Below are 13,701 nucleotides of genomic sequence, written 5' to 3'. Positions count from 1 at the left end.
CATTTGAACTTGTATTATCTAAAACAACCGCTATTAAACTCTGAACACTGTTATATTCTAAGAAAACATTAGATGTAGCATTTGCCATGGTTGCACCAATTCCATTAGGTATAACTACATGAGTCAAATAACTTTGTGATGTGGGTACACTCTCTGCTGTAAATTTTAGATGATATTCTTCTTTGATTATAGAAACAATGACTGGATCTCCATCAATGTTATACCTTATAGAATGTATTAATGTAGACTTGTTTTTTTTTTTCCATCATCTCCAATAACTTCTAGTTCTTTAACGTCAGCCATATGTTTAGAGCTTATGATGCTGCTGATTCTTTTTTTTTCGCCAAAAAAAATTTTTCCGTTATTATTTGTGCTTTATTACTTTCTCTAACAATTCTATAGTCAATTAATACAGCTGTTGACAATGCAGCTGTTGCAACATCGCTTATTTCAAACCTAATAGCGGCTTTGCCAAGTTTGTTAAATAAACTTGATTTCTTTCAGCTGGTGCAGTTATGGAAAAGTCAGAATCTGTTTCAGAGTCACTTTTATTATCTAAATCACCGTTCATATAATGATCACATTGAATTTCTGGAGCAAGTGAGTTAGCAGATCTTACCTGCTCATTAATTTCACGGTCTTGTTTTTCTTCTTCTTTGGCAACTGCTTTTTTATTAATCGTACCAATTTGAAATCTCGCTACATGTTTAACTGTACTTTTACAATTACTGTAAACCAAATCAATTAAAATTGAATATATTATATATTACGAAGACATGTAAAAGTCAAGTAAAAAAATACATATATAATATATTATTTGTTATATTACAAATATATGTTTCCTAATGATATTATATAATAAAACAAAATGATTTGTTGTCAAAGTCAAAGAAAAGTAATCATATTCTTTTTCTGGCATGCTTTTGATTCTGACTACTCGATGTTTAACAAACTATAGATTTAAATTAAATTAACTTTTATAACATTTAATTTATTTACCTTTTTGTTAACTTCACAGAGACTTCAAAATGTCTTGTCTTGCAATCTGGTGGGTTCCTACACTTCACAGATCTATAAAAATGTTTAAAACATAATTTATTTATCCCCCAAAAAAATTTAAATGAAAAATATTACTGCAAATCCTGAAAATATTTTATAATATTTATTTTTATTTTATAATAATAATTATTTGAAAATATATTAAAATAAAAATAGGTCTTTCTTACCTATAATTGCATGCTACTAATGGAAGTCCACAACTACATGAGGACAAATCAAATAAACGCTCGAAATTACAATCAAGATACTCTTTATTTTTATTTGCATTTTTGAATTTGCCTGCTGCAGACATCACTTTGATGAAAAGTCTAAAACATTTTTTGGTTACTGACTTCTCGTGTATCGAAGACAGCTTAGGATTTACTCTACTCCACAGATCGATAAGGTCACTGGCAACTTTTGAAACAATCTTTGGAGAATTAATATTTCTGACACTATTTATACTTTTTAAAATAAAGTAGGAATATTGAACCACTTGCCTATAAGTTGGAAGATCACTAATTGGAAGCTCATATAGAAAACTAGCATATCTCTTGTTTTCATTACGAGCTCTTCAAATGGTTATTGTTTTAGGCATTTTCTTTAACATATACATATATATATATATATATATATATATATATATATATATATATATATATATATATATATATAATATATATATATATATATATATATATATATATATATATATATATATATATATATATATATATATATATATATATATATATAACTTTTGCATCAATCAAAAATTTAAACAAAAATCAAATGGCAAATACATTTATCCTTAAAAGCTAATAAGAATATAACTTATATTAAGTAGTATGTTAACATAACACAATAATTCTAGTGTAAAACAAAAAGTATAAAAAAACAACAATCTAGTTAAAACAAAAATTACCGCAAACTATGACTATGTAATATCGGTATTATAAATTATGCAAACCTCGTCCCTAATTTATAAGAACCACTTATTTACTTGTTTTGATATCATTATTAGATTATCTACTTTTACAAGTTTTTTTTCTTTAAGTCTATATATTTATAGTATAAGAACGAACTCCAGAGTGACTCTTATTAAGTCATGAAACTAGCAGTGGCTATATATATATATATATATATATATATATATATATATATATATATATATATATAATATATATATATATATATATATATATATATATATATATATATATATATACATACACTGCTTGTGTTTTTTTGTAAAATCAAGACCTAAATTATCTAAATTTATTTGAACATAAAATTTGCGATAGATTAGGTTTATTGCAGCGCTGGCCAGAATTTTAGAGCGAGAGCGCATTTAAATAATGACGTATGCCGATGATCCGCAATAATATGTTACTATGCCAACTTCATCTTTAAAAAAATAATTGGCGAATGTAAATTTAGATTTTTTATACATCAGTATTTTGATTTTTTAAATGGAAATTGTACTTTTATAAATAAACTTAGTATGTACACAATTTAAATTTAGTATTTAGTTTTTTTTACAACAAAGAAATTAAAAGCTATTCTTTAAATGTAAACTTGGCTACATAAAATCTGATTCCTTTTTATTCACACTAGAAAACAATTTGTAGAAAAAAATTAAGAAAGCATCTCTACATCATAATTATTTTTTGAATTAACACAATTACAACAACCATAAATTTCCTTATAACAATAATTGTAAGCAAGATATAAAAATCTGAAATTAAAAAGGTTTTTTTGGGTCAGGGCAACAACATCCGTTTTTGCCATGTATAATAACATCCGTGAAACAACATCCGAAATTTCATCGATGTATAATAACATCCGAGAAATAACATCCCAAATTTCATTGATGTATAATAACATACGTGCAACTACATCTGTAGATTTTTCGGATGTAACTACATCCGAATTTTATTTTTTTTAATAATGCATTATTTTAATAAGATGTAGTAACACATCTGATTTTTTTCGGATGTAACTACATCCGGAAAACTATTTATTTAATAATACATTATTTTAACTGGATGTAGTTACACATCTGATTTTTTTCGGATGTAACTACATCCGGTCAGGGTTAGGGTTAGGGCTAACCCTAACCCCTAACCCTAACCCTAACCCTGACGGTAAACATACTATACCGTATACTGTAAACAGCGATCCCTAAGCTATATGTGGGAGAAAAAATAATTAAATAATGCAATATTTTAAATAGATGTAATTACACATTACAGATTTTTTTGGATGTAACTACATCCGGTTTTTTTTAAATAATGCATTATTTTAACCAAATGTTACACATCTGATTACAAATGTTACACATCTGAGTTACACATCTGATTTTTTACGGATGTAACTACATCCGGGAAAAAAGTAATTTAAAAATGCATTATTTTAACCAGATGTAGATACACATCTGATTTTTTTTGGATGTAACTACGTCCGGAAATTTATTTCATTTTATTTTTTATTTTATTTTTAATAATGGATTATTTAAGGCGGATGTAGTTACACATCGAGAAAAAATCCCGGATGTAGTTACATCTTTCTAAAGATGTTATTATGCATCGATGAAATTTGGGATGTTATTTCTCGGATGTTAATTCAGTAAAGAAAAAAAGCGGGTGTTCTTACACAAAAATGCGCGGATGTTATTTCACTACTCCGCGGATGTTGTTGGACAGATGTAGTAATCTTTTTCCGTTTTTTTGAGAAAAAAAATTATTTTAATGTATTTGAATTAAACTTGCTTTAATTCGAATTGAACTTGCTTATAACCACTTAATAGCATAAGTTACTAAAAACTACAAAATATCAAATAAATAAACGATTACACAATAAATAAAAAATTTCAATGAACTTCAATTAAGTTCAAATTAATTTTATTTCTACAAGTAAAAAATATCTTCTCATCATTCAGCAAAAAATTAGACATAACAGAGAGAACTCTTTTTATAACATCAATTATTCATTGCAAAAGACTATTAGAAAATTCTTCTTGTATAATATCCTGCATAATTTACTATAAAATTTTTAGACACTAAGATTTTTAACGCTACTGGTAAGTTTTTTAAAATCTGGTTTCAAGCTTGTAGTTGATATTCTAAGCAACTTAACAAATGTTCACTAGTTAGATTGGCACGATACTTTGATTTAACAAATTTCAAAGTCGAAAATAAAGATTAACATGTATATGTTGAACTAAAAATTGAAATAAGTTTTATACTAATCCTTTTTAGTTGAGGATACTTAACTTCAGGAACAATTTTCCAAAAATCTTATAAAGCTAGTGTTTTATGCAGCATTTGAAGATTTTGATCTTCTTGGAGATCTAGCAATTCTATTTCAAATTGAGATGTTTCTTCAAGTATATTTTCTGGTATTTGACAACCATCACTAATAATATCAATTAAAAAAGGGTTTACTAAAAATGCTAATGATGATTTAAGAGGATACAAATCTTTAAACCTGTTTTGAAATTCTTTGAATAAATTCAAATTTTTTTCGGTATGATCATCATACTGAATTTTAGGATTAGGATTATGAATCATCTTCTTTATTTGAGAAAAATGATTAAAAGTTTTTAAGATCTTTCTGAAAAAGAGCAATTTTTTTTTGAAAACTAAATATCGTCTGAGCAAGATCAGATATATTTTTTCCCTTAAGCGACAAATTCAGAATTTATAAATGCTGCATTACATCAGTTATAAATAAAAGATCTTGCCAAAAATTCACATCATCCAAGATTTCAAATGTCTTCTGCTTTTCAAGCAAAAAACATTTAATTGGTTCTAATAGTTCTACGAACCTATAAAAAACGTCACTACTTGAAAGCCACCATACAGCACAGTAAAACGACAAGTCACTTGGTTTGTCAGCAAGATCCAATTCACTAATGAAATTTTTAAACGGTCTGCAATTTTTTGCATTAGATCGAATATAATTTACAATCTCCACCACTGATTTAAAAACAATCAGAAAATTAAAATGTTTTGCTGCTAAATGTTTTCGATGAATCACACAATGAACAGAAGTAAACTCTGGATACGTAGGATCACTATTTAGTAAACCCATAAGCCCAATGTGTTTTCCAACCATTGCTGTTGCACCATCTGTAGCAACACTAACAAGCTTGTTCTTAGGAGCATTGGCTTTCACCAGAACAGTTTCAAGGGCTTCCTTTAAATTAATTCCACGAGTTGTGTCTTTAGCTCTACTAATTCTAGCAACTCTTCTTTCACAAGTACGTCTGATGTTGCATACCTAACAAATACTGCCATTTGAGGTTTATCTTGAATATCTGTTGATTCATCCAATGCTAAACTGAATGCTTCACAATTTTTTAAGTCATTTAACAAATGCTGTTTAACTTTGACACTAATCTCAGATAACGGGTGACCACTTAAAATCCGGACAAAATGAAATTGTGCGCAAGTAATATTCGGTTGTTTAACTTTGCCACTTCGTTACATTATCAAGTAGTGTATGATTCAATTAATTTTACATAGTTTTTGTTTGACAATTGTCAATTTAGTTGTCATAAAATGTCGTCTAAAGAGAAGTTTCTTCGAGAACGTGTTGTACATTTTTATGAAAGCCATAAAAGTGTTGGCAAAATGTTTACTGTAGAGCATTTTTTGAAAGAAGGTATATCGAAAAGTACAATTTACGATATTTTAAAACGTGGTACTGTTGAAAGAAAGCAAGGATCCGGACGAAAGCCCACAATAATGACCAAAATAAATTTGAAGAAGTTAAATACTCGATTTAACAACAAAGATGGCATTAGCCTGCGCAATGCTGCTAGAATGTTTGAGTGTTCCCAGCAGTATATCAGTAGGGCGCTCAAAAAGCTTCAAGTTAAACCAAGGAAAAAGCAGAAATCGCCATCCTACACCGAAAGACAAATTACTAAAGTAAAAAAGGATTGTCGTTATCTTGTGAGACATTTTGGTAACTAAAACTTCATTTGGGATGATAAAAGTTATTTTACTTTAAGTAAGCCCAAAATGCCTGGCATCAAAATTTATTACACAGACAGCTCTTCTGTTACACCACATGATGTTAAATTCAAAATGCGAAGCAAATTTGAGAAGAAAGTAATGTTATATAATGTTGTCTCCGACAGAGGATTTTCAGAGCCATTTTTGAATGAAAGTGGTCTAGCTGTCAACCAAGAAGTTAACAAAAACCAATGCTTAACTAAAACTAATCCTATTTATTAATAAAAAAAGTCAAATTACTTAAGTAAAAAAAGATTGATATTATTCAGATGATAATTACATATTTTGGCCCGATTGATATATTCAGATGATAATTACATATTTTGGCCCGATAAAGCATCGTCACACTATGCGAAAAGTGTTACTGAGTTCCTCCAAAGCGTAAAATATTCTTTTTGTACCAAAGAATGTTAACCCCACCAATCTTCCTCAATGTAGACCAATTGAAGATTTTTTTTAAGAACTAAGTTCTTCAGTGTACAAGGGTGGTTGGAAAGCTCGAAATATTTCACAACTCTAGCGTAGAATTAAAAAATCCTTGAAAGAAATGGACACAACTGGTGTACAAACAGCTTGCGCGAACATTAAAACAAAGTTGCGCAGAGTAGCGGATAAAGGACCCTTTGTGGAAAACCATTAGTTTTCTTGTATATTTTAAGCTGTCATTAATTATATATCAGCCATATAAAATTGTTATGAATAAATTATTTCATCAAAATTAACATTTCTTCTCATTCCGGATTTTTAGTTGTCACCCGTTATTCTTCTTTCAGTTGAATGCCGAGAAACAGAATAATTTGAAATTAACCTTTGAATTTTGTTATTATTAGGATCTAAAACTGAGATCACATCAAAAAGATTTTGTTTTACAAACTCTCCATTGGTGCAAGGATGTTTACTTTTTGCAATGTTCCAAGCTATAATAAAACTTACTTCTGTTGTAATATTTGACTCTTTGCTGGAAGATGAAACATTCATTAGTTGATTATTAAATATTGTTTTAAGCAACTCGATTTTATTTTTTCTATGACATGAACTTATTATGAGCTAGTTCAGTATTGCAAATTAAACACATAGGTTTATTTTATTTTTTAATAAATGAGTATTTTTCTGTCCAATCACCATGAAATGTTCTTATCTTCAATTTTTCTTTTCTTATTTTTATTGTGAAGTGCTTTATTGTCACCTTTTACTATATCCATTTTTCAATCAATGTCTTCCGGCTATGCATAATTCAAGTTTTTATTATCAGTAAATCAATAAAACTTTTGAAATGAACCGCAATGACGTTTTATTAGCCGCCATTCGGCCATCCCTGGTTTATTATATTAAATAATTCTTTTTAATATATTATAGCAAAATTTGTTAAACTTATACGCCATCAAAAATGAATTTGATATTCAAGCACTTACTATATTCGGGTCAGGATTTTATAAAAAACGCGAAACCAAGATTTGCTCCATAAAAAAAAGTTCCAAGCAACGCTTGTATACTTAAACTCTCTTGTACTAAAATCATGAGGCATTGCTGACAGCTGAAACTGGTTTAATCAAGGTTAAGGCTTCGAATCCCCCATAGAGACTATAATTTTTTAACTACCTTTTTGAAAAAGTTTGTTTCAAAGTTTTCTATTTTTTAATTATTGTTTTTGTTTATAATTTTTTTTTTTATCAATTCGTACATAAATCGACTGTTATACCCGTAGACACCGAGGAGTGAACATACACCGAGTGATTTAAATACAGATAGACACAGTGGAGTTTACATATATCGTCTGAAGGCTTAGGTTTTGTCAGGCATTCTTTTAAAGAAAAGAATTTTAGTACATATTTAAATCAATTGAATTTATATAAAAAATTATTTAACTAAATTAAACTAGATTTTTAGACAAGCAAATAATGCTTGATCTAACGAAATATAGCGTAGAACAATTGATGAACACTACCTTTACTGTTTTAATTATTTGATAAAGATACAAAAAAATATTTTAAACTTAAAATAAACTAATCATACTTTGTTTTGTAATAGGGAAAAGGCGCCTATGATGGCATACTTAACTTTGAAGCTTCATTATTCAGTATCCTGAAGACCAATAATAAAAGTTTTGATATGGATACATTCCTTGTTACATCTAGAACAATAATTACCCTGGGAGTTTTCATCAGTTTTATTTTTTTTATAAGTTAGTCTTATTGTAAAAAAAGCACAAGTATGCCGTCATAGGCAACCACTGCTCCTATGATGGCATAGGGGAGGATGGGGCTAGTTAGGATCGAGGGTAACTTAATGATTTCTTTTAACCTTAGAGTCTTCCCTCAGAAAAGCCAGAAATTACTCGAAACCATCCTAATTTACCATTTCATGCTACACACCAACATTGTAAAATTTTGCGCATGCGCATAGGATATATTGCGTTTTACGTATTTTTTGGACCAAAAAAAAATTTTGGAGCATCGCTTTCTTTTAACTTTACTTAAAAGTAAGTTTTTCTTATAAAAAAAAAGATTTTCCCAACTCGTCAATATTTCAACACCCTCAACTCGTCAGTATGCCATCATGGGTAAAAGTCATCATTTTCGTTAAAACAAGCTGTGTCTGCTTTGTTCAAAAGATAAAATTAAAGTAACTATTCCACTAAATGCACAAAACTTGAATATAAAATGCATGAAAATTTCATTTCTGCACAGTTAATAGTAAAATTACAATCTTAAATATATGAAGGAAATAAAACTACAACAGCACATCTCAAAATCGATTTTTGTTGATTATAAAAACAATACTTGTGCTCAAGGGACGTTTTTTCACAAAAACTAATGTAAAGTCAGTATAGTCATGAAGGTCTAATCATTTTTTTACCAATACCAATTTTAATGGAAATATGACCGGTATGCCATCATAGGCGCTATGCCATCATAGGCGTCTTTCCCCTACAACTTTTTTGTTTTGAAATACAATTTTTTTTTTCCCATCATTATGAATTTTAAATTATATTTTTATTTAAGGGAAAAATTTTTATATAATTTTTCGCCATTTTTTTTGTAAAAATCTGTTTACCACCTTAACAAACTTACGCGCAAAAAATGTAACTATCAAATAAGAAATTAGCAAAATTTGGAAAAACAACAATTTACAAATTAAATAAACAATTATTGAATAAATTCATTGATATACATTTATACATATGGTATCTACATGCAAAAAACTATTTATCAATAGGATTATCTTCAATGCCGGCTTGTTGCATTAACTCCCCAATATTCTTTTCCAGCTCGTCTATACGATTGCCCATTTCATCCAGTAAAACGAGTGTTAAAGAAAAATTGAGAAAACAATCGTAAAACAATAGGACAAAATTAAGTTACAAAATTAAGACAAATGTTACAAGAATAGTAATAATAGTTATACAAATAAAAAAAAACGTTGCATAACAGATAATGCAATTCATTGAGAAATCAGAAGTAGCGACCCATATGTATGTATGTATGCATGCATGTATGTTTGTATGTATGTATGTATGCATGTATGTATGTATGTATGTATGTATGTATGTATGTATGTATGTATGTATGTATGTATGTATTTATATGTATGAATGTATGTATGTATGTATGTATGTATGTATGTATGTATGTATGTATGTATGTATGTATGCATGCATGTATGTATGTATGTATGTATGTGTATGTATGTATATGTATGTATATGTATGTATATGTATATATATATTATTAGGAAAACATCAAATAATACGAGTTCTCTAAATAAATATAATAATTTATTATGCGAAATTTCTGCTGGATTTGAGTTACCAGCATCATCAGCTCGTAAAATTATAAAAAATTTTTAACGTTAAAAAAAGTTTTAAATTACACACACAAACAAAATTGTATGGTTTTGAGTTAATTAGTTTTCCTTAATTTGTGAAAACCAAAACACAAAACTTTAGGAAGCTTTAAATTATTAATATAAAAATACTAATTTTGCTATAATACTAAATAAATTATACCATAAACACTGTTAATATTTTCTAAGGATAACCACTAGGGTGCATTGAAAAACAGAATTTTTTTAAAATTGCCTTTTAATAGCTCTAAATATATGCTATATAATAAAATATCACTGAATTAACAAAAAATTTCGAAATTAAAATAATTTTAGAGTTGCCTCTAGTCCCTTGAACATTTTAGGGTCCCTAATATTCTGGGAAAAAAAATTCTTTAAAAGTAGACAACCTGGTACTCAAAAGAAGTAAAATTTTATAAAAAGTTCGAAAATAATAATTGTTTTATAAAAAAACTTTAAAAAAAAAAAAATTATTGAAAAACCTGTAAAAATGCACTTTTTTTATTTTAAGTTGAAAAACCATAGTTATTATGCAATGAAATTCAAAATAATAATTTTTACGTGAAACAAATATTATTTTCAAACATTTTATAAAACTTTGCTTCTTTTGAGTACCAGGTTGATCTATTTTTGAAGAACTTTTTTTTCCCAGAATATTAGGGGCCCTAAAATGTTCAAGGGACTAGAGGCCACTCTAAAAATATTTTAATTTCGAAATTTTTTTGTTAATTTAGTGATATTTTATTATATAGCATATATTTAGAGCTATTACAAGGCAATTTTAAAAAAATTCTGTTTTTCTAAGGACAGTTATTTAATTTCTATATAAACACTGTTAATATTTTCTAAGGTTATTTAATTTTTATATAAATCATGAAACATTAAGGATATATTGTTATAAATAATAGTAACATTGCCAAACCTCGTTGTTATTTTTTTATTTTTATATTTTAATAATTCAACAAAAATAATCAAGTTTAATGAAAAGCTCATGTATTTTAAAATTTATTACATTCTTCAATTGAGAACAATTTTTAGGTCGTTGAAATTTGGTTTATTAACAAACTGATTAAAAATCAATAAAAAATACATAAGTTGAATAAAAAAAAAATTAAAATATTAATCTATGAAAAGATATTTCTTGAGAGAATTCCATCAGACATTGTTTGAAACTTTTCTTGCTAAAACCATAAAAAAACAAAAAATACATACTCCAAAGAAAGTCTCCAAAGAAGAAAAATTTTATAAAAGCATGAAAAATAAAAATAGAAAACTAAAAAAAACTTTTTATAAAATTCACTTCCTTTAAGATCAAACATCGCATAGTTATAAAAACTTATTTTCTGTATTTAGTTGCAAAATTAAGATTTTTGAAAAGTTAAAAAGTGTTGCTCATGAGCGACAATAAAAAATTTTATAAACAGGGACAGCTTATTTTTGAAAGTAGGGGGCATTGCACTCTAACATATATACATGTTAAACAACTGAAAGTTCGATCGTTGCATTCTGATTTTTTGCCTGAACAGTTAAGGCTGAATTTAGATCAACAGTTTACTGTTGATATAAATTAACCCTGAACTTTAGACAAAACACACAAACCTGTAAAAACCTGAACCTGAACTTTTATTCTTAATTTCTCGCTTTTTAAATAATGTGCTTGGTAATGTTAAAAAATTTAAACACTCAAGAGTTAATTAATCATTTGAGTTCAAAAGGAATTTCTGTGGAAACAACTGCTAAATTGTCAAGTAAATATTTGTTACATATAAATTTAGTTTAAAACATTAATGCATAAAACAAATTTAACTAGGAATGTTCATCTTTTATTTGAGCCTTGTCGACTTCAATGTGGTTGTTTACGATTGTTTACTACATATGTAGTAAACATTACTGTATATATATTACATTACTGTACATATATATACATTACTGTTTATATAAATATACATTACTGTATTATATAAACATTACTGTATATATATATATATATATATATATATATATATATATATATATATATATATATATATATATATATATATATATATATACATTAAAATTTATTATGGCTTTAATGTCTTTGAGTTCTATTCCTTTAAGTACTTCAGAGTTTGTTAAGAACAGTTCACAAAACCTAATTGAAGACATACTTAATTATCTGGTAGTGATGCGGTATTGATCTGGTAGTTATCTGGTAGTGAAGACATACTTAGTTATCTGGTAGTAATGCGGTAGTGGTGTAGTGGTAGAGGGCTCGCTTCATAAGCGAGAGGTTCCGAGTTTGATCCCCACCACTTCCCTGGTAGTACCGTGCTTAACTTGTTTGTCCACGCAGCGGCCTTGTTTGTCAAGTTTTGTGTTTCCCACAAATAACCACAATTAAGTAGCCTCCTTGCCTGTAGTGGCTTTCTGGGCCTTGGGGAGGTGAATTAACAATAAAAAAAAAAAAAAAAAATCTACTAGGTAAATTTTACTAAAACAGTTTCAGTACTGGAACACATGTAGGTGTGAGAAGCATGTAATAGACAACTTAACAGAAGAGTTTAACAAATGGAAAACACCTTCAATGAGTGAACGATGGGATACAAAACATGACAGAAAGACTGAAAAGTCAAAGTAAAAGATTTGTCTTATTACATACCTATTGAAAGCACAATAAAGCTTGTGTTGCTACAGCCAGAAGCCACGAGTATGTTAAAAGTGGAGCAAATATTTAATTTTGCATTTGTTGAAGATTGGTTTTGTGGTGAAAATGATAAAAAGTTAATGGCATATGCCAATTTTAAATTTCCTAAAAGTTTCCCTTTGTTTATTCAAATATACTTCAATGAAGTAGAGGCCACAAATCCTCATGGATTAAAAACAGGCATTCATAAACTTGGTGCCTTTTATTTTGTGATAAAGAACTTTCATCACACAGCAAACTCATCCTTGAACAACATTCATATGTTAGCATTAACTCACGCAATAGACATAAAGAAATATTGAGCAAAGCCAGTGATAAAATTGATTGTAAATGAATTGCAAAAACTTCATGAAAAAGGATTTGATGTTTTTATTGAAGGCAAAAAAACTAACTTTAGCTGTTTACTAACCAAAATTGTTGGAGTAATTTAGGTCTGCTCTCTATACTAGGATATATGGAAAATTTCAGTACTGTTTCATTTTCATGTGACATGTGTATGATATCAAAAGTTGACATCCAGCATGTTTTTAAAGAAGACAAACAAGTTCTAAGAACAGATATGTTATACAACTCTCAAGTTCAGCAGATGCAAAGTGGGGAAATTTCTAATATAAGTTGTGGAATTAAATGGTTTAGTTGTTTAACTGAATTGCCTTTTTATCATCCTGCTTCAAATGATTCTGCAGACATAATGCATGACATTTTTGAAGGAGTTATTCTGTGTGAAGTTAAATTGTTTCTTTATCATGTGTTATATGATGTCTAAGGTATGTTCATTACAGAATTGAATAGGTGCATCAAATTTATGGATTATGGCATTGTCTGCAGCTCAAAACCTAGTACTATTAATGAGTCACGTATGAAAAGTACTGACTCTTTACTAGATCAACGCTTACACTGTTTATGTATTTGCCACTTTTTTTGTCTGATGTTATTGATGAAGTAGATACACAAAAGTGGAAACTTTACCATATCTTAAAACAATTGTGTTATGTAATTTTATCTCCAAATTTAAACTGTTCACAAATCACATATATTGAGGAAACAGTAATGGAACATCATTCATTGATGAAAGAATGATATCATGAGAAAAAACTTCTTTATAAGCAT

At 28.0% G+C, this 13,701-nt stretch overlaps 2 protein-coding genes across 2 annotated transcripts in view; both read right to left on the bottom strand.

Moving 5' to 3' along the window:
• Positions 1-4,740: 4,740 nt before the first annotated feature.
• On the bottom strand, positions 4,741-7,264 carry LOC136092055 (SCAN domain-containing protein 3-like). The gene is made up of 3 exons (XM_065819773.1): positions 7,185-7,264; positions 6,871-7,020; positions 4,741-5,308 (listed from the first exon to the last, which is right to left on the bottom strand). The coding sequence occupies exons 1-3, from the start codon at positions 7,262-7,264 to the stop codon at positions 4,741-4,743; spliced, it is 798 nt and encodes a 265-aa protein (XP_065675845.1).
• A 1,932-nt stretch (positions 7,265-9,196) lies between these two features.
• The window catches only part of LOC136091621 (heat shock factor-binding protein 1-like), a 19,258-nt gene continuing 14,753 nt past the window's right edge, over positions 9,197-13,701 (bottom strand). Inside the window, exons 3-4 of the mRNA XM_065819331.1 lie at positions 11,044-11,086; positions 9,197-9,359 (exon numbers count right to left, since the gene is read on the bottom strand). Coding sequence (XP_065675403.1) covers positions 9,265-9,359; positions 11,044-11,086 — 138 coding nt within the window. The 3' untranslated portion in view covers positions 9,197-9,264. The remainder of the gene's footprint in view (positions 9,360-11,043; positions 11,087-13,701) is intronic.

Source organism: Hydra vulgaris, chromosome 15 (genome assembly GCF_038396675.1).
Source record: "Hydra vulgaris chromosome 15, alternate assembly HydraT2T_AEP".
Lineage (NCBI taxonomy): Eukaryota > Metazoa > Cnidaria > Hydrozoa > Anthoathecata > Hydridae > Hydra > Hydra vulgaris.
The sequence above is the reverse complement of the archived record's forward strand: the minus strand, read 5'-3'. Positions and strand labels throughout refer to the sequence as shown.